Raw genomic sequence first — 21,769 nt, forward strand, 5'->3', positions numbered from 1 at the left:
CGGATCAGCACACACCATCAGCTCTTTGCACTTGGGGCCCCTAAAAGCCCACCAATCAATCAAACCCCACGTAAAAGGCCTCCAGGTGGGCTGGCACAGTTCAAGGCAGGTCTGGGCTGGGGCCCAGAGGGTTGGGCTGGATCATGGATTTCGCCTGGTGCTGCAGCATTCCCTTTCATTAGAAAGCTGCTTCCCAGAGCACCGACACTGGCCACATACTCTCTTATCTCCCAGGCGCTGTCTGAGGCCAGCGTTGACAGTCCTCTCAGGTCCAAACCCTCCTGAATGTCCAGCTCAGAGCTGACTCATGTCGCCAAGGACTGCCTGACTTGCTCACAGATAAGCTTCTTGGATTGCAACCCTAACTTTTGTTTTGCTATTGAAAAAGTAAGCAGGAAAGCCAGTTTCCCGGGCCCAGCCCAAGGATGTGAGAGGTGGCAGCCCCAGGGCCGGCTTGCAGGAGGCTTGGTCTGAGCACTCTGGTGAGAGCCAGCCATCTGTGTCACTGCCAATTAAACAATGAAATATCTGTAGTAGAGGGGAAAAATCAATTGCTCATGACTCCCGCAATCTAGTTGTAGAGAAGTGATAATTACCCTCTGCTTTGGTCTCTGAGGGTCCCGGCTGACATTTAGCTCCTGAGCATCAGGCCCAGAAAAACCTGCTCCCTCTTCCCCCCGCCCCGCGTTGAACGTGCTCACGTGACTCCACAGCAAGACTGACTTCAAGGCTCCTGGCGTAGATGGAAAATTGGGTTTTTAAAAAAGGAAGTTAGGGACTCAGAACTTGGGAAAGCAGGCTTCATTGGGAGGGAATATCATCCCCTGCCTGGCTCCTCACCCCAGCCTCCATGCCTGGTTACCGACTGATGTGTGGTGCTGCGAGAGAGGTTAATTCGAGCTGGCAGTCGTTTTTAGAAGCTGTCGCAGGCACGCTGGCAAGGAGGCTCTGATGCTGTAGGACTTCTCACGGGGTGTTTCGTTAGCTCGGCTCTTTTGATATCCTGCCTGGGCAGCGGGGGCGGGGGAGTGGGAAGGGGGCGGGTAGGGAGCCCCAGAATGCCCCTCTGCTGCCATTCAACTTTAATTACACTGCCAGCTTTTCACATTCTCTTCGGGACTCCTTAATTGCCATTAGAAAACAAGGATGACAGAGGGCCCCACCTTGCCTTGCAGCCCGTGTGTTAGGATGACCTGGACTCTGGAAGGCCATCGGCTGTCCACACCCGCAGAGCAGACAGCTGCTGGAAAGCGGCCCACAGCCTGCCCCGCAGGCACTTCCAAAACCAACACCCCCCATGCAGGAAGGCTTCCTCCTTCTCCCTACTGACCGAATCCCATTGGCCACCCAGCCCAGCAGGCCCTCCCCTTGGTGACTTTCTCTGGGCCCACTCCTCCTGGTTCCCATCATGCTGCAGCCCTCACTCAGGAGCTCCTCATTTCTGGCTAAACTTCTGGAATAGTTTCCTGGCTGGTCTCTCTTACTCCACCTCTGCCCTCTGATTCATTCTCCACAGCAGTGATCCCCTAAAGCAAGACTAATGAACCCCCCAGGGTCTCTGAAGGAGATGTGGGCCTCCTGATTGGCCCTTTCCTCCTCTCCAGTTTTACCTTGGGCCACATCGCAACTCTGCTCCTTGCTTCTCTCAGAATGACCTGCAGTAACACGGGGCTTTTTTTTTTTTTTTTTTGCTGCAGCTCTACTGACCTTTCGGGGCTAATTCTTTGTTGTGAGAGGTTGTTCTGTACACAGTAGTATTTTTTTTTTTTTTTTTTTTTTTTTTGGTGGTACTGGGGAAGAAACCCAGGGGCATTCTACTTCCAAGCAACATCTCCAGCCCTATTTTTTTATTCCTTACTTTGAAACAGGGTCCACTGATTTGCAAAGGGTATAAGAAGCTGAGGCTGTCTGTGAACCGTGATCCTGTCTCAGCCACAGTAGGCTCTTTAGCAGCACCCATAGCCTTTTCCCATGAGACACCATCAATGTCACACCCCTGTCCAGGCAGGACAACCCCAAATGTCTCTAGACATGAATAAATGTGTTCTGGAGAGGCAAAACTGTGTCCCCTACAACCTTGTACACACAATTTTTATTTATTTATTTATTTATTTATTTATTTATTTTTGCGGTACTGGGGATGGAACCCAGGGGCATTCTACCTCCAAGCTACACCCCAGCCCGATTTTTTTATTCTTTATTCTGAAACAGGGTCTAAGTTATGGAGGGCCTCACTATGTAGCTGAGGCTGGTTGTGAACCCGGATCCTCCTGTCTCAGCCTCCCAAATGCTGGGATTATAAGTGTGCACCACCATGCCTGGCTCATACAAGTCATATCAAATCCTTCTTTTCTGTACCCTGATGAATCATCTAGGCAGCTTTCAAGACTCAGCCAAGAATTTTCCTGAACCTTTTCCCCCAATAACATTAACCAGTATCTGCTTCTTGCGTATTGAAAGAAGTGTCCTAGGAACGAAAGAGCCCTGGACACGTGTGTTGTAATGTGTGGCCAACGTCTCTGTCCTGTACCAGGCTGTGGGCTCCTGCACAGCAGGAATCTCCCCCTCAGCACAGAGCCCGACAGGGTCACTTCTCCATGTCTATGGAATGAACAGCTGAATGGAGGGGTTTCGTGTCTATTGTTTATTTGTGGGGTGTGGGTACAGCTCCACAGTTTTCTGCTTTATTTCATGAATGACAGGCATTGGGCTGAAGGGGAGAAGAAAGGTGCTGGCAAGACTCTGGCTAGGTTGTTTTTGTTTTTCTGTTAGTTCTTTTTAAGGGCCCCGAGAATGGGACTGTTGCCTTAGCAACACCTCAAAGGTCTGGTGGCTCTGCCTCGACTGTCCACTTACGATCTTAAAGGAGCAGCCATCCCCAACTGAGAACAGTGCTTAACTAAGGGGGAGAAGTCCCATGCAGAGGAAACCAGGCCAGGAAGCTGGGCCCTCACCAGTATGTACATCAAGTGCCTTTGTACAAACTACCAACAGTACCCTCCTCCCAGTAGCAGTGCAAGGCTGGGCATAGAGCATGGCTTTATGTCAACACACAAAGCCACCCGGCTGTGCACGCACGCAGGCCACCATGGTGCTTCACCCCTATAGGCAAAGACATACTAGATTCAAAGAACCTCAGGGTAGAAAGAAACTTAGAAGTGATTAGCTCAATCATAATGTTAGGGTTCCCCTGCTGGGCCTCGGGAGAGCTGGGACTAAAGCCTGGGTGGACTTCTGATTCCATTCTGGGCTTTTCCATACTACCAAGCCATCAGCCCCAGATTCTGTGGGCATAATAAGCTCCAGGGACAGATATACTCTGGCTAGGACCCCAGGCCACCTCTGGGTGCACAAAACCAGGATGCAAATATGGACAGGTGGGTACCAGGCAATCTCCTCCCCTCTACCATTCTCTGGCTCTGCTGATGTGGAGCTCAAGGCTCTGGGGCAGCAGTGGCAGCTCCATAGGGTGAAAAGCAATAGGCCACGAGCCAAGCCATGGTCAGGGCCTGCTAACCTCAGGGGCACGTGGGTGACCATCACTTCCAGGGGAAGAAAGGAAAGGAGCTGGGGGGCACGGGAGGCAGAAAGCCCAACTTTCTGCCTCCCATGACTGCACTCCCTGCCTCCAAGGCTGTTGGGAGTTTTGGATAAGATCATGTTCATGAAATCCCAGGAAAAGGCTACAGTTATGAGGGGTCATTAAACTTGCTACCAGGCTAACTCCCCACACCCCAAGCCCTAAGTTCCCTGAGGGTAGAAAGCCAGCAGCTGAGCAAACAGGTTGGACAAGCTGCTGCCTCCAGGGCCTGTGATGTTGCCCAGGAAACTTAGTTTGCCCAGGACCAGAGGACAGCCCTTCCCTTCCTGCTTTGGAGGGTCTAGCTTGGGCTTAAATGTCTCTGTGGGATCTCCTTCTCCAACATTCCCCAAGAGAGGGTGAAGGTCTGCAGGGTTGTGGTTGTGTCTTCAGACTTCAGTGCGTAAAAAATCACTTGAAGCCAGACATAGAGGCACACACTTGTAATCCCAGAACTTGGGAGGCTGAGACAGGAGGATCGCAGATTCACTGCCAGACTCAGCAACTTGTAAGGCCATCTCTGCAACTTAGTGAGACTGTTTCAAAATAAAGAATAAAATAGGGCTGGGGGTATAGCTTAGAGGTAGACTGCCTCTGGGTTCAATCCCCAGTACCACAAAACAATAACAATAACAACAAACACAACAACAACAACAACAACAATAATAATGATGATGATAATAATAATAATAATAATAATAATCACTTGGGAGCCAGGTGTGGTGTACACACCTGTGATCCTAGTACTTGGGAGGCTGAAACAGGAGGATCACAAGTTCAAGGCCAGTCTCAGAAACTCAGCAAGGCCCTCAGCAACATAGTGAGAGTCTGTTTCAAAATAAAAACTACAAAGGGGGCCGGGCGCAGTGGCGCACGCTTGTCATCCCAGCACTGGGGAGGCTGAGACAGGAGGATTGCGGTTCCTGGAGAGCCTCAGCTACTGAGTGAGGCCCTCTGCAAGTCAGTAAGAGCCTGTTTCAAAATATAAAGAATAAAAAAATGTAGCTGGGGTGGAGCTCGGAAGTAGAATGCCCCTGGGGTCCATCCCCAGCACCGCAAAAAGAAAACCCCAAAACAAAACAAAAACTACCATGGGCTGGAAGGGCAGCTTTGAAGTAGAATGCCCCTGAATTCAATCCGTGTGTGTGTGTGTGTGTGTGTGTGTGCGCGCGCACACACACACATATATATCACCTGAGAGCCAGGTGAGAGGAAGTGGGGGCAAGTTTACTAAAGTGCAGATCACAGGGCCTTATCTTCTGACTCAGCAGGCCCGGGAGAACGCATCTGAGCAACTCCCATCCTCCAGCCCCTGCCAGGTGATGTGAACACAGGCAGTGCCTGTGGCGCCCTTGAGTGAAGGCTGGCGTTTGGAAAAGAATATGCAGCTGGGTCTTCCCTGCCATGTGGCTTCAGGTGAGTCATTTACCTTGTTCCTTGTTTTGCAAGGAGGAGGGGCTTCCCAGGGCTGCTCTGGGTTTTAAATGAGATAATACAACACCCCCACCTGGATATTGGCTCAGGGCCAGGCAGCAGGCGCCCCAGAGCTCGCAGCCCCGCACTGCCCCTCCTCCCCTCCCGCCAGCTCCCTCCTGGGCAGCGAGGACATCTTTTTAAATGAAATAATACAGGTGGGGCACATATGCGATGGGTAAATGGGGCTGCCCGCTTCTCTTCTTGGGGGTGGAATCCAGAGCAAAGGTGCCCTCACTGCCCAGGAGGGAGCTGGCGGGAGGGAGGAGGGGCAGTGCGGGGCTGTGAGCTCTGGGGCGCCTGCTGCCTGGCCCTGGGCCAACATCCAGGTGGGGATGTTGTTTCTTTGCTCAATACATGCCCAGCAGGCCCAGCTCAGAGTAGTGATTAAAGCCCAGGCAACACTGTACTTCCCAAAAGGTCAAAATGTGGACTAATGAAGGGGAAGGGCTGCTCAATTAAGGAAGACTGCAGAAGGCACTGTCTGTCGAGCAACACTCGCTGGTCGTCTACACTGCACGCCATGGTGCTGTTAAGCAAGCTGCTGCCAAGGTGCAAACGATGTGCCTGGGAGAGGAGGCACCAGCACCTTGACCTCTGTCATCAAGACAAGGCCCTTCCAAATCGTCAGCGCAGTTTACACCAGCTTTACCTTAAGAGTCCCATTCCTCCACCCTGGGGCAAAAGAGGAGGGGAGAGCCCAGGAGAGGAGGCCCATGGCTGCCCTCCAGGACCCCACAGAACTCCAGATTCCTTAGCCTCCTTCTACCCAGGGCTCTAGATTCTCCAAATTCTCTCGGTCCAAGAAAATATGGCAGCCGGGAAGGAACACGCTATGGAATCAGTTTCTACACTGGCTGTAAGACTTGGGTGAGTTATACCCTCTCTGAACTCCATCTGTAAAATGAGGCTGCCTCGTGGTTCTCCTGAGGATGAGAAGAAATGCCAAGATGCCTACGGAGTTTGTGCAGCGCCCGCCCCCGGTGGCCGAGCCCTGCCCTTTCTCCCTGGTGTTGCCTGACATATAGTAGGGCTCAGCCCCACGAGGGTCTCAGCGTGGGTTTGATGGACACCAGCTAATGCTGAACTGATTGCTCTTCTCCGGAGCAGATGGATCCCATTATACATCCTGCAGCGTGCCTCTTCCCTGCCCAAAGCCTGCGGCGCCCAGCTGCCCATCGAAGCAGCTGAAGGCTCAGCCTGGCTAAGGACCGTCCATGTGCTTCTGGCCCAGAGGCATGTTCCTCCACTCTCTTCTGGACTGAGATTATGCCAAACACTGTCACTGCCCTGTCCCTGTGGTGACTGGAGTGCTCTATCTCCAGGAGGTCCTTGTTTTTACTCTTCCCAAGGCGGTCCCAGGTGCAGTGTGCACCCTCGCCAGGATTCCCATCTGTTGAGCACATGGGGTGTCTCTCCATCTGCCCTGTGGGTGACAGACACCTCCTGCCTCTGTCCTGCACAGAGCCAGGCTGCTCGCAGTAGATGTGTAAGCAGGTACCCCCGCGGTGAGGCTTCCCCCAGGGAGCTGGGGGCTCAGTTCAGGTATGAGCTCCAGCCCAATAAGAAGGCAGAAGCAACACCAGGGTCCCAACAGGGTCCTGATCACCGACCCACCAGCAGGATATGTGCTTTGTGGGCCGAGGCATCTCAGCTGTCTAAAGCCATGTTCTATTGTTTCAGGCTCACTAATTAGGCATCATTGCACACCAGGCTCCCTGGCTACACAGACAGCAGCTCCAGCCCAATTCTGCCCAGCCGGGAAGCTTCTTCAACAGAAACCCATGGCCTCAGTGTGGAGCTCTGCTCCCATCTCCGCAGGGCATGTCTCCCTGTTGCACCCTTGGCAATCACCTCCTACTGACCTGACCCCCGAGGCCCTCGATCTCCACACCTGTGCCCTGACCCAAGGCTGTATGGAGAGAGACATACAGAGGAGACCCAGGCTGGCTCTCCAGAGAAAGCGGACAGATGAACCACGCGGGCAAGGTCACCTAATTCAGGCACGAAGAACCATACGTGACCCGCCAGGGAGTAAGCACAGCAATTCTTTTTAAGATCCTGGGCCAGCTTTTCCCTGCCCCATGGCGTGCTTCTGGGATGACTTCCCCTACACTAAGTTGGTGTTAATTAGTGAAAATTATCTAATGCAAGCTCATTTCAACATTAGCTTAAAGCCAAACATAATTAGGAAGATAAATCAGCTGCTAAAAAAAATCTAACAAAGATACACAAATGAGTTGTAGGATCATCGGCTGGTTTGGGTTGCGGCCTCGAGCTCCGGGCTGCCGCACAGCATGCGGCAGAGCTGGGCGGCCTCCATCAGCACTTGCCGGGATGTTTCCTAGTGGATCCATCAGGGCGGGACAGCTGCAGCTTGCCCGGGAGGTTCTGGGAAGTACCGAGGGCAACCTGTAGCCATTGCCAGGTAAGGTTACCTGGGAGGGCTTTCCAGAGACCTAGGGTGAAAGTGCAGGGAGGGACCTGTCGGTGCAGTGTGGAGGCTTTGGGGGATGGGGCTAGCTAGCGAGTCCCAGTGCCCCAGGCCTCGCCTTGCCCCACCCTTACTCAACTCGCTGACTCAGCCGTGGATTCCCAGGAAGCCTCTGCCCACCTGGAGCTCAGCACATGTGTACAAGCCTGGGCATCAGCCTCGGTTCCCATCCAGCTCCACGGCCTACCAGACATGTGACCTTCCCTTCAATGACCCTCACTTTCCTTGTTTGTAAAATAAAAAGTTGCTAGAGTGTCATTAAAATTCAATAAGAAAGTATATACTAAAAGGACTGGGGTGTATTATTCAGTGATAGAGTGCTTGCACAGCATGCACAAAACCTTGGGTAGGATCCCCAACACCATAAATAAATAAGTAAATAAATAAACAAATGGGTCGGCATCCATCTGGCACTTAAATGTTCAACACTTAATAGCTATCAACATTCTGCCACCAGGACCATTACTGCACCAAAATCTATTTTCTCACTCACTAAACTTGCAGCAAGCTCTACATTTTATTCATTTGTAAATTTCTGGTACCCAGGCACATAGTGAGTTCTCAGTAAAATAAGTCTAGTGAGTGTGCAAATGTAGGAAATCACCAGGAAGTTCAGGAGCCCTCTTGGGAGGAAGAGTTAAGGACAGTCGCAGTTTGTTCTCAAAGAGCCACCGAAAGGAAGAATTCTGGTCTCTGCCTCTGCCCCACCATCTCCTGACTCACTGCTTAAAACACACACACACACACACACACACACACACACACACACACACACACACAGCCTCCCACATGCCCAGCCAGTACTCTGAGGGGTGCCATCGAATGATGACCTGTGTACAAGCTGTGCCTGGGACGAGCTTGCAGATCATCAGAAACTTGGGCCAGAGAGACTAATCATTAGGAAGCCATAGGCTCTCTTCCAGGGCTAAGATTCTGGGGACATTAGCAAATCCACAGACTCCAGGAATTTCAGAGAAGGAAAATGAAAACTGGAGAAAGCAGCAGCTCAAGCTCTTGAGGCACGTGGGGGGTTAGAAGAGTCAGGGATGGCGACGGTGACTCAGACAATGGCAGGGGCAGCCAGGACCCAACCCTGGGCACATTTACTCTCTGCCCTGCTTGCCCCCCTCCCAGCTCCAACTGGAAGCTGGCCTCAGAACAGAGTCTGCTTTGTGCACCCTAAGAACAGGGAGGCGGAGCTGGCCAGTGGCCCAGGGGAGGCTGCATCCTTGGGGTGAGACATGGAAGGGGTACAGGCTGGGAATCCCTTCGAGGTCACAGCCTGTCACCAAGGTGCACAAGTCTCAGGGGGCCAGAGAGTGGCCACGAAGAGAACAGAGGTCTCCAGAATCTACCTACACCCAGTGTCCCTGTGTCACCCACGCCAGCACTGCCAGACAGAGTGAATCCTTCTCTCTCATTAAGAGCAGAGCAGAGCAGCTAACAGCCACAAGCTTGTCTGTCTCCAGAACCAGTCTGTGAGCTTCCCAGGGCCTGCCTAGTGATGAATAGACTTTAAGTGTTTCTGGAAGTTTTCGAGGGAAGGGAGGGCTCCAGAGGGTAATTCCCAGAAGTAACCTGCATTCAAAGTAGGACACAGCTTTGAACTCAGAGCTGAGTGGAATTAACCTTGTGCTTGCTCGGAGCCTCAGGGAAATACTACTTCCCTTGCCAGATGCCGAGGACTGGATTAATTAAAGCAAGGAACATGCATGGCACCTATCTCATCTCTCAAGTGTTACTCCTGCTTTAGAGGAACCCCTTTGTCCGCATACATTACTCACCTTTTTCAAAGTGCTTCCTCATGTATCACATTAGCGTCTCAGCACAATTTTGTGAACATAAACAAGGCAGCAAAAATGACCTCCACTTTACAGATACAGAAATGAGGCCCCGCAAAGTCAAATGATTTGCTTAAAGTCACCCGGTGAGCAAGGAAAAGTTAACCAGAGAAAGCACAAGGACTCCCAGGGTCCTGGCTCTCAGCCCTGGACTCCTTCCCCTGGCAGTGGCCTGGCCTTCTGAGACCTCTGCCCAACAGACCTGGCTTTGCTACCATGCAGCTAAGCAAAGGCACTGCAGAAGTTTACCGAGGCCCCACCTCCTGGGTTCCAACTTTCTGGGAAATACTCATCCTCAGAGTTTCATGGGACCAAAGTCTAAGATTTCAGAGGAGCCAGGATTTCCTTCCTCTTCTCCAAAGAGGGAAACACAGCCTAAGGCCACAGGTTAGGGCCTCCTCTCCCAAAGAAGCTAAGTCTTTCCAGACTGCCCAGGGACTCTTTGGCCAAGCCATGCAGCCAGTCAGGGCCTTCTGGGGAGCACCAATTTAAGAGGGGAGCCTTGGCTCCATCCTGTCTTCTTTGCCCATGGCAGACCCAGAGAAGATGCTCAACTGAGAATTTGGATGCCACCAGCTTCTGCGGGCAGCTTGAAGGGAGGTAGATAGCTGTCCTCACCAATTGCCACCAAATCAAGGCCATGGAGAGGAGAGGGGAGGTAGATCCTGCTTTAAGAAGGAAACAGGAAAGACAAATGCCATCAGCTTGAACTCTCCCAACTCTATCCTCCTGGGTGGGGCAACCCAGCCTCCTAGGAGCAGAGTCAGCCATGCTGTCATCCTCCTCCCCCACCCCAAGAAAGCAGCAGTTATTTTTCCAGGACACTTAACATTTATAGGATGCTTTATAGGATAGTTTTAGAAAGGGAGAGATGGTATCCTCAATTTTCACACACAGCCTTTCCCTTGCTAAAGTCATTCAGAAACCTAGACATTGTCTTCTCCTTCCTATGGGTCAGAAGACTTAGAGGGGGAAGTGATTTCCCCAAAAAGAACACATCTATGAAGTGGCCAGATTAGGCCAAAATCCAAGACCTTTCAATTTCAGGGCCTTCTCTCTCTCCTTGACATGAAGTTGGGTCTCCATGGCTCAGGAATTCCAGCTCCTGGGATCAGTGGGTCAGCATAAAAGAGAGAGAGAGGCAGAACCCTATAGGCAAAGCGCCTAGGGATAACCATGGATGCCTGGACAGGTGGGGGTAAGATCCTAGAAAGACTGCAGGTGCTTACTCGCTGGAGCTGGCCTTAATGGGACAAGGAGTTTGGAATTGCCTGGTGCCTCTAAAATAAGCCTGTGTGAAATGGTCACTTGTGGAAGGACAGAAGAGTTAGGAGAGAGGACAGCATGTGGGCCTGCAGTCCCTGCACTGCCCCAAGAGACTCCCTTTTGCTCTGTGTATTTAAATCAGCTTCTAAGAGGCAGCTCAGAAGCTCCTAAAGTCAGCCGCCCCTCCATGATGGGAGATGGAGTGGGGAAAGGAGGGAGGGATTAGGCGAGAATTGGGACCAGCTCTCAAACAGGGGGGTGAGGTGAGCATCTTAGCTGACCTGCTATCACAAAGCAACATGATTTTTAAAATTTATATATGTAAATTTCCCTTTTGGGGGACATCTGCTTCATCTCTGCATGTCAATGCCCAGCACACTACCTGGCCTAGAGAAGCAATTGAATGAGGGACGTGTCAGTTGAGGCTCGGGGGTGACAGTGGGCTCTCGCTACTCAGGGCAAAGGCTGCCATCTGCGAAGGGTCTCTGGGTGACATGAACTGGTGCCTCCAAGACTTTCCCACAACCCCCGGGCACCTGTGTCCCAGCTGTTGAACACTCGCTCCCATCAGCAGCCCTGACCTCCATCCACACTGCCTGCTCTGGAGCCTTTCTCCAAACCCGATGGCTCCCCTGGCTCCCCCCAGTTTGGAGCATCCTTTCCTCTGCTGCCAGGCAGCTTGTTGCAATGGGAACTAAAGGAGCACCCTGGGGAATGGGCAGTTCAGCAGGGACCGCTCCAGGCACCTGCTTCCCTAGAGGGACTGGTGGCCGAGAGGAGATGGTTTCTATTCTGTCTGTTTATTTTATTTTATTTTATTTTGAAACAGGGCTGGCTACGTCGTCCCGGCTGGCCTTGAACTTGCTTCTGCTTCAGCCTCCCTTAGCCCCCTGCCTTAGCGGGGATGGCAGGTATGTGTCACCACACCCAGCTCAGTTTTAATTTTTTAAATGGGTCACTGACCACCAGTGACATCATAGCCCTGCCAAGGTGACCAAGAGGAAGAAGAAAGCGTTTCAGCTCTAAGCTCCGTACCCAGCAGGATAAAATGGGCTCTCCCAGCTGGGCGTGGTGGCGCACGCTTGTAATCCCCGCGCTTGGGAGGCGGAGACAGGAGGATCGCGCAGGTTCGAAGCCAGCCGTGCTGGCGTAAGAGACCCTGTTTCAAAAATATAAAATAGGTCTGGGAGTGTAGCCCGGAGGAAGAAGGGCTTCCAGGAACCCCAGTACCACCAAAAAAAAAAAAAAAAAAAAAAAAAAAAGGGCTCTCCCAAAGCAAGCTGTGTGGAACGTCTAGATCCAAAATGTGATAAAATGCTGAGGAAGAGGTGCCTATCAGCCAAGCCAAAAGGCGAAAGGACAAGCCTGTCAGTAGGCAGGGGTGGGTCAGTCTGGCCACCCCCCACCCCTTTCCCATCAACCAGGCAGGCCTGTTCCACCACCTGCAGCAAGAATAAAACGCAGCAGCTCCCAGCCCAGCTGTTAAATTACCCACCCAGGCAGCCTCTCTCCCTTGGGTTGTGCTTATGCTTACAATTTTTTTTTTTTAATTCAGGGGCATTCTACCTCTGAACTGTACCCCCAGCCCTTGTTGTATTTTCTTAGCTAAACAGGGTCTTGCTAAGTTGCTGAGGGCTTCACTAAGTTGCCTGGGCTAGCCCTGAACCTGCGATCGTCCTGTCTCAGCCTCCTAAGCTCTTCAAGTGTGTGCCACCATGCCCTGTTGTTTATAATCTTCATAGGGGCCACCAGTTATCCTGACCAAGGATCTGGGGAGGCTGTGTAATCTCCTTGTCTCTGGCCTGCAGAGATCACTTTGTCCTCTGCACCTCAGAGGGTTCCTCTGTGGAGTAAAGACAACACGCGCCTTGCACAGTGAACCTTACAGAGTGAATGAGGCTCTGAGAGAATTAAGCAGCGTGTGGCAAACTCAGCTGGTGCTTTGGAAGTGGGACCCAGGAGTGCAGGGGTCAAGGAACAATCTTTGAGGTGAGGGCTGGTAAGCTTTTCACTGTTCCTGGAGCTCAGGGCAATTTTCTCTAAACCCACCCAGCAGTCTCAACAGTGGACATGGCTGGTCATATGTGAACCTAGGCACAGGGTTGGGCTGGACGCTCTGGCTCCATCTCATCCTTCCTGCTGTGTTCAGACATGCTGGTAAACAGGCCCTGGGCGTCCAAGGCCTTCCCTCACCTGGTTTTGGGCTGGGCTACTGCTGCTCTTGCCACACCCTCTCACCAGCATTTGTTATAAAGTGTAATGATGGATTTGCAGGCTATTAGGCTACTTAAGGGCAGAGGTGTGTTTTATATGCCTTTTTATTTTTCTGCTAATGTATGCTTAGCACGAAATAAACTTCCAAATCTTTGCCCAAAGACCAAGTAAAGGCACCATCCTTCCAAGCTGCCAGTCCCGCTGAGTTACAATTTGTTGTCCCTCTTTCTCGGGTTTTGTAAATAAGAACCAAGAGTTTCCCAGTCTGCACCTGGTAGTGCTGTGAAGTGCTCCAGGCAGTCACTAGGCCCTGAGCCACTCAAACACCAGCAACTTGCCCTGGCCTCCTTTGTAGGCCAGGGGCTCACTTCTGGGTCATAAGGGGCCCTTTCTGCCTGTAGTTTAAACAGACAAAGGACATCATTCAGTGACAGGGAAATAAGTAGACCCCTCGAGGGGAGAAAAGAAACAACAACAACAACAAAAACCCACCCCACAAGTATCTTTGAATGCTGTTACCCAGCTCAGCTCAGGAAGGGCTCAGAGAACAGCTCTAAGGCTAGACCAGGCTCTCTCCTCCCTGTCCACCACCCCCTGACCCTCCACTACAATCCCCAGTCACATTTTCAAGGTGTCCCTAATTAGGCTCCTTCCTCTACATCCCCGAGGACCAGGCAGGGAGGCTGGTCTGCGACTGTGGGCAAGTCGGGGCAACTCCCTTGGAGCTCAGCTTCCTGTTTGTCATTTGGGAGCAAAATGATAGCACCTTATAAGGTTAATGTGAGGATTAAATGAAATCAAAGCAAATCTCTCTGGCACACAGTTGGACATGTACGGGTCCATCTGTCTCCCTGCCAGGGCTACTTGCATCTCTATGCAGAAGCCACCTCATAGTCGGCCCCACCTGACCTCAGGCCTCACAGCTGCCTGGCTCTCAACTCTCCTGGAAACAAAGGAAACTCCCTCCCTCGGGTGAACTGGGAGGAGAAGGATCTAATTTAATGGTCCTGGAAGGTTGCTTGCCATTTGGACAGGCAGTGGTTAGGAGGTGTGGCTTTTAGAGCTCAGATTAGGGATGTGGGCTTTCTTTTTCTGTGGTACTGATGATTGAACCCAGAGGCATTCTACCTCTGAGCCACAACCCCAGCCCTATTTTGTTTTCTGTTTTAAAATAGGGTCTTGCTGGGTTGCTAGGTTGCCTTGCTAAATTGCTGAGGCTGGCCTGGAACCTGCCATCCTCATGCCTCAGCATCCCAAATTCTGAGATTACACGTGTGTACCACCATGCCCGGCTGGGATCTGGGTCTTTCTATAACCAAACATAATGAGGAGGCAATCCTTTGCCGTGCCTCAGTTTCCTTACGCAGAAAACAGGGGGCTATAGAGACATGAGGGACAGTGCTTAATAGCGGGGGCCCGGAGGGCCTGGGAGTTGAAGGCACACACAGGGTCAGAAGCTGCTGTTTCCAGGGGACGGTCGCACGTGTGGGACCCCACAGTCCTCAGCCCACCACAGCTCTCTTCTCCTGCCGATCAAGCCTGCTTGCTTCTTTGGATCAAAAAGTCTTATTGTTCCTGCTCTGGAGCATTAAACTAAGAGGCTGCCCCTCCCAACTCCAACTCACCATCCTTAGGAGCCTTCCCAGAATGCACATCCAGCCTTGAAACCCCTTTTCCTGCCAGCAGAGGGCCAGCAATTGAGCAAACTCTTGGAGGGCAAAGGTCACAGCTTGGATCTTCTTTATGGAGGCACTGGGGAGTAACTGCTAGTTATATCTGGACATATTGGATTGGCTCACAACTGTTAATGTTTCTGTAGGTAAATATTTAGAGTTAAGAAAACCCCCCTATGGCCAAGAGTTCCAACATCCTGCAAGGACTGCTAGCCTCAGTGGCCTAGGCCTTGTCTCTCCCTTCTTGCAACAGGGATATACAAACTGTGCCCCAGGCCTGGCCAGTCTAGCTCCAGGCAAACTCCACACTTCACCCCACAACATCGCTACTTTGGACAGTGAGGCAGGGTGGCACAGAGGTTAGGAGAAGGGGCTTTGGTGTTTGGAACCAAACTGCTATGAATCCTGATTTCTCTTTCTCTAAAAATAAGGGAACTACCTGTTTCACCCAGCAGTTGCAAAAAGCAAGGGGAAAATGTTGGTAAGTCATTATTAGCACAGTGTGAAATGAATTGGGGGAGGAGACCTGACCGCTGCCACCAGCTGCAGCCTGCAGCCCAGCACAGCCACCCACTTCCCTTCCCTCCTAGGTGTCAATATCGCCTTTTTCCTAAGAATTCAATACACAAAGAAAGCTCAGCAGAAAGGAACAATTACGTCGAGGGCGGAGGGCAGAAAGGGGACAGTGAAAAGTTAACACTTGCAGCCCGTCTAGCCAACTACTGGCTCACCGTCCCAGGAAGAGGGGCCCTGCCTCTGGTCTTCCTAGCCTCCCGTTCCCTCCTCAGGCCTCCTGCCTTTCAGGGGAAACTGGACTCCAATCACACGGAGTTGAAACAGAATGGTGAACCAGAGCTCTACTGTCAGATATTCTGAACTGGGCACCAAAGGCTGCCAATATTTCTCAACAAATCTCAGAGAAATGGAACTAGATTTAGCAAGAAATAATACAGGATGCCCCATTAAATTTGGATTTCACATTAAGAACAAATAACTTTTTGTTATTGGCGGGTAGCACATACTATCTGTGATAAACTGATACTATTAAAAGTTGTAACTTATTTGGTTTCAAATTAAATGGAAGAGTCTACATTTCACCTGGAAACTCTACCCAGGTACTCCTCTCCAAGGGCACAAAGGAAAGATTAAACCTTCCCTTGTTCACAACCTACTGGCCCACCAGTGTCCTAACTAGCCGCCCTTGGGACCTCCTTCCAACACCCAAGCACAGCAGATGACCTAAGCAGGAGCTTTCCCACAGCTTGCCTTGTCAGCCGCCTAGCACATGCCAGGCCAGAGCAGGTGACCCACAGCGCCCCCCATTCCAGGCTGCGAGAGCTCCGGTGCTGGGCCAGGAAGTGTGAACCTCAGGGTGCTCAGTCAGCTTTGTCTGGGTGGGGGACCTCCCAAGAGCAGAATAGCTGGGATGGCAGGCATCACCACCCACATCAGGGGGCTGTTTTGAGGATCAAATGAAAATGGCCAGGGCTGAATTTTGCAAATCCCTGGGTAGCACAGAGATCACGATTAAGACCTCCGGGCCTCCCATTTTGCAAAGGGCTCACAGCCCCACTCACATAGAAGCAGCACCCTGGACACTGCCTACCATGTTATGATTTGACAAACATGCCCATCGGCGCTCTCTCACAGCGCCAGGAGGGGAGAAAGTGGATGGGGGGCCATTTTGCAGAGAGTGGCCTGGCCTGTCTGCCTCAGGGTCCTGATCCGAGGTGAGGCCTGGTGCAAGAGGCTAGGGTGGGGTCCCGCCTGCGTGGGGTCGGGTTGGGCCTACCTTCTGGGCCTGTTGGATCATCTCCCTGACCACCTGCTTGAGGTGAGGCGCCTTCTCCTCCTTGGGAGGGTGGGTGAAGAGGGTGATGCGGCTCACGCCGCGGTAGAAGCCCTTGTCCGTCCAGCCCAGGTCCAGCGGAGGCACCTCGGTGTCCGAGCGGTCTGGCCAGTAGGCCAGGGACTCGGCGGCCTCGGCCGGGGCCTGCAGCAGGTCCTTGGCCTTGGCCTTGCTCTTGCCCCGGACGGCGGCGGCTGCGTCCTCGTAGGGGCTCCAGGCGCTGCGGAGGGCCTGGCGCTCCTGGCTGGAGAGGAAGTCCCGCAGCCGCTCCTTCTTGACCCGCTCGCGGTAGGCCTGCTCGCCGCCGCCCAGCAGCGCCTCCAGCGCGGCCCGCCGCCGCTCGCAGTAGTAGAAGGCGGCCTGCGCCTCGGTCACCCTTTCGTTCACGTGCGCCTCGTCCAGGCAGCTCAGCTGGGACTCGGCCATGGCGCCGCGGCCGCCCGCCCCGGCCCCAGACAGGCCCCTGCCCGGCGCTGAGGCCCCACCGCCGCACCTGGAGCCGCCGAGGGGCGGGGCGCCTCACCTGGCCGCGAGGTCGGCCTCGGCCCGCCCCCGGCCGCGAGCCGGCCAATCCCCGCGGGCCCCGGCGTGGGCGCGGCCGTCGGGGGCGTGGCCGCCGCGCCCACCGCCTCTGCGGGGCCCTGGGCCCTGGGGGCTTCCCTGCGGACGCCGCGGGGCCGAGGCCTGCGGGGCCCAGCCCCAGGCGGGGGTCCGGCGCCGGCCCGGGCTCCCAGAGTGGAAAGAAACGTGGGGGCGCAGCGGTAGTTAGAGCCACGGCCCCCACCGGGCGCCACCGTGGGGAAGGCCGTTCGCCCGGCCCCGCCTGCAGCCGGCCCTCGCCTGAAGCCTGGCAGGTGCGCGTTCGCTTCCCGCGCAGGCGGGCCCAGAGCACGTGCTCTGGCCGGGAAGCCTCTGGGGTCGGATCTGACCCCTCTGGCACTGAGGGTCAGGGGGTGGGGGTCCCGAGGTGGAGGATTTTAGAATTATTTCGCATAACCTCAGTCCTTGCTTATCTGCTTGGAAAGCATTCAAACAGCACAAAGGGGGAATCCGGAGGTTTATTTAGAATTGTATGTGAAGTCGCCAGATGAGAAACGCCAAGGGGAGGGGTGACATCCCGGAGGAAAGCCTTGGAACTGGGCGTTGTCTGGGGTAGAAAACAGCGGGTCTGGGCAAGGTGTTATGTTTCAGAGATGGGGTCTGGAGTGTTCTGCTTCCTGGGCATGATAAAGCTGTGTGCCCGCCCCCCGGCACGTGTCGGGTTTTATATGCTCTTAGACACCTTTTTTTTTTTTTTTTTTTTTTTTTTTTTTTGGTGGTACTGGGGTTTCTGGAAGCCCTTCTACCTCCGGGCTACACCCCAGACCCATTTTTTATATTTTTATTTGGAAACAGGGTCTCTTAAGCCAGCGCGGCTGGCTTCGAACCTGCGAGATCATCCTGTCTCGCCTCCCAAGCGCAGAGATTACAAGCCTGCGCCACCACGCCCGGCCCTTAGACACCTTCTTTATACGTATTACATTTAGGGCGGTCCACTGCTCCTTGTCCTCGCACCTTAGTGACCCTCTGCTGTTTCCCCACCCCTTCCACAGGGAGGGGTGTGAGCGAGTGAGTCTCTGAGGGTAAACTTCCGGTCCATCCCAGCCAACCCCATCTGCTAAGGTCTCGCTAGCTGCCCAACACCCGGCCCTGTGGCTGGCCGGATTGTGAGGGCTTTGGAGGGAGCCCTTGGTGTGGGAAAGGAGAGTGCTAATGACATCCCTAGCTCCCGCCCACGTGTCCCAGTTCTGGGATCAGAGGCCTCCAGGGGCTGTCAGTCCAACACCTTCACTACAAAAATTTCTTAAAAAAATTTTTTTTTTTTATTTAAAGCCAACCAAACAGAAAAGATGTAAGCGGCAAAAGAGGAATCTCTTTTCCCCCAAAATCCATTTTAATTTGAAGTGGTGCCGGCATGTGTTTCTTGTGTGTGTTTGGGCAAGATAGGCTGCCAGAAGCCTGATTACTATATTAGTGATTCAAAATATATGTTTGAGCTCAAGGAAGAAAGCCGTGCATGTGTGTGTGTGTGTGTGTGTGTGTGTGTGTGACACACACACTCTCTCTCTCTCTCTCTCTCTCTCTCTCTCTCTCATACACACACACCAGTGCAGCAGCAGCTCTGCTGTTTTCTACTGGATTAAATACAAGTTTCTTAGTCATTAACATATTATTTTGTTCATGTGCTGCTGTACAACTTGATTCTCCACATTCAAAATATTTTCAGATCATAGCAACCAAAGGTTCACATTTCTCTCATTTTACAGCACAGCATCTTAGAGCTGGAAGGAGCTTTAGAAACTAGTCCAACCCCTTTATTTTACAAACGAGGAAATTGAGGCTTAGAAGCAAGTGCCCAGGTTTCCTGTAAAAGGAGAAGCAGAAGGCGGGGGCTGCTCTGGCTCTCAGCATCTGGGAGGCTTTTCTCACGCGGTGGCTGCCTCTGCCCTTTCTCCTTGTCTTGTGAAATCATAGAAGGTGGTACTAATCCTTGGGGGATCTTAAAAGTTGATTAGCGTTTCTAGATCTTCCTTTGGTGGTTTTGGAAAATGAGGGTTAGATTTTTAAAACAGCTGCAGATTTTATGACAGTTGTCAGTTCTGATCAGCATCCTGGGTCAGCCCAAAGGTCAGGGATGGTGGACAGCACTAGGTGCCTGTCCCTCACCTGTCCTTTGCCGCTCTTGGGAACTGGAAGGCTTTAGTCCTCATAATACTTTTAAGTACCATAGTCAAATTTTATCTTTAGATGGGAACACATTTAGTTTGTTTTCTAATGGCTCGAGGCTCAACAAGATGCAGACCTTGTGCTCTGGGGACATAGAGGTGCTCCGGCCAGTGGGACAGTCAGGATAACACAAGCAAAGGAGAATAGTTTGAGTGTGATGAAAGTTCTTTTAATAAAACCATTCAACCACTTGGGGTGTGTGGGACTGAGAGAGACATTGGAGCCAAATTGTGGGGACCTTGACTTTACATCTTGCTAGATGGAAGAGAGCCACTGAAGGTTCAGAGACTGATGGAATCATAGAAAAATAGAGTGGCAATTGCTATGGGCCAAGTACTATGCTAAGTATTTTATGTAGACTTTAGATGAGTTATATAACCCTACTAGAGAAATTGTTATCCTTATTTTACAGGTGAGAAAACAGAAACACAGAGGTTCAGTAGCTCCAGGCCACCTAGCTAGTAGGTAGGAGAGCTACAATTCAAACCCAGGCCATCCAGTCTCAGAGCCTGACTACCTACTCACCTTGCCCTGTCGCCTTAGCTGAGAATGTTAGAAAGGAACAATGGAGAGAGAAAGTATTCATCTTGTTAATAATTTATTCATTCAACAAGCATTTGCCAAGTGCCTAGCAATGTAATGGTTAGAAGCCATTCATCCACTTACCAGATCCTTACAGAGCCCAAGCTCAACAGACCATTCTAGGTCTGTTCTAGGTCTGTTCTAGGTCTGTTCTAGATCCTAGGGATGCGACTCTGAACAAAACCCAGTCCACCTGGAGCTCCCATTGAGCCTGAGTGATGTAAACATGGTTTTTGCTCCCCAGGGGCACAAATGTTATGTGGCATGGGTTGGGATTGGCTAGGTTAGAAGAAGAGTAGAATATTTGAGGAACAGATCCTATTGGAAAAGATCTTTCCTAGATCTAACTGATATAAGCGCACTGTGGGTTGTTTTTCTTTTTCTTAATGATATTCACCTTATTGGCCAATGACTTACTTCCTTGGCCCACTTTTCTGAGAAGTTAATGTGGTCTAGCTAACGCGTTTGCCTTGGAGAATAAACAAGACGCAACAGCTTGCTGCTCTGGTGGCTCCCTTAGTGTGGCTGGAAGTCAGTGCTTCCAGCACAGGGCTGGGAGTTGGCTCAGGGGTAGAGTTGCCTAGCACACATGAAGCACTGGGTTCCAGCCTATGAAATAAAACAACTATCTTCACTGCCAGTTGGAAATGCTGGCGTGTATATTCATACAGTCTGACCCGGGACCCTCGCCACAGGGCTCGACGTTGCATTATTTTTGAGATTTTTAAGAAGCCTTGCCAGTGAGGAGATTGGTTTCTTTTTTTTTTTTTTTTTAATTTTATTTTATTGGTGCACTGTATTCATACATCATAGTGGGATACAAACTTTTGTAGACATACATGCACACATCGCCCAGTCAGCCCCCACCCGATCCCCACCCCATTCTCTCCCCATCCCTCCTTCCCATGCTTGGCTTAGTAGTTGACATCTAGTATTATAGCAATTTATCCAGAATTAAAAATGATAATCTCACATAACAGTTTCATTTGTCTGATACCAAGCGTTTGATGATTTAAAGATAGCATTTCAATATTTCTTTTTGCTTTCTTTCTTACTAGAGCATATTTTTTTCTGTTTTTTTAGGTGAAACTATCATATATTTATATATTTTTCAGAAAAAAATCTATCCTAATATGGAATATGAATTCTAGATACCCAAAACGATCTTGAAAAAGAACAAAGCTAGCAGATATATATTTTCTGATTTCAAACCATATAAAGCTACAATAATTGAAACAGTGTAGTACTGTTCTAAAGGCAGATATATAGACCATTGGAGTTAAATACAAGCCTAGAGCTAAATTCTTCCCTATATTGTCAAGTTATTTTTGACAAGGTTTCCACGAACATTTGGTGGTGGAAATAATAATCTTTTAACTAAATATTGTTGAAAAATAATAATTACATGGAAAAGAATAAAATTGGACCTTTACCTAATCCCATATACAAGTATTAACTCAAAATAGATAAAAGACCTAAATATAAATCTTAAGACTATAAACTTTTAGGAGAAAATCTGGGTCATAAAACCTCACAACATTGAAATTGGCAGTGATTTCTTGGATATGATTTCAATGGCACAGGCAACAGAAGAATATACAAACTCCCTAAAAAATAAAAGAAAATATTGTATATCCAAAGACAATGTAAACAGAGTTAAAAGTTACTAATAGAATTGGATAAAATATTTCCAAATGCTATATCTGAAGGTATATTAATATTCCAACTAGAAATCCTAAAAATTAACAACAATAAAGGCAAACAATACAACTTAGAGATAGGTAAAAGACTAACATAAATAATGAATCTCCACAGATAACCAATCTTAGTTGTCTGTTGGATGGAAACTCTTGTTTCTCTGGTTCTGGTGAGTGTTACCTATTTCTTCTTTGTAGTTAATCTCTTTGAGTATTTTCTCTAGCGCTGGTTTTGAAGACATAAATTCCTTCAGTTTCTGTTTGTCATGGAAGCTTCTTATTTCTCCATCTAATTTGATAGAAAGTTTTGCTGGATAGGAAATTTTTGGCTGGA

General features: G+C 50.9%; 1 protein-coding gene across 1 annotated transcript in view; it reads right to left on the reverse strand.

The window, feature by feature from the left end:
• FAM83F (family with sequence similarity 83 member F) overlaps window positions 1–16,816 on the reverse strand; it is a gene marked incomplete at both ends in the record, with an annotated part of 31,748 nt that extends 14,932 nt beyond the window's left edge. The window contains one exon of the mRNA XM_080705058.1: window positions 16,334–16,816. Coding sequence (XP_080561184.1) covers window positions 16,334–16,816 — 483 coding nt within the window. The remainder of the gene's footprint in view (window positions 1–16,333) is intronic.
• Window positions 16,817–21,769: the final 4,953 nt, after the last annotated feature.

The sequence above is a fragment of the Muscardinus avellanarius genome (assembly GCF_963383645.1).
Source record: "Muscardinus avellanarius genome assembly, chromosome: 11".
Classification (NCBI taxonomy): Eukaryota; Metazoa; Chordata; class Mammalia; order Rodentia; family Gliridae; genus Muscardinus; species Muscardinus avellanarius.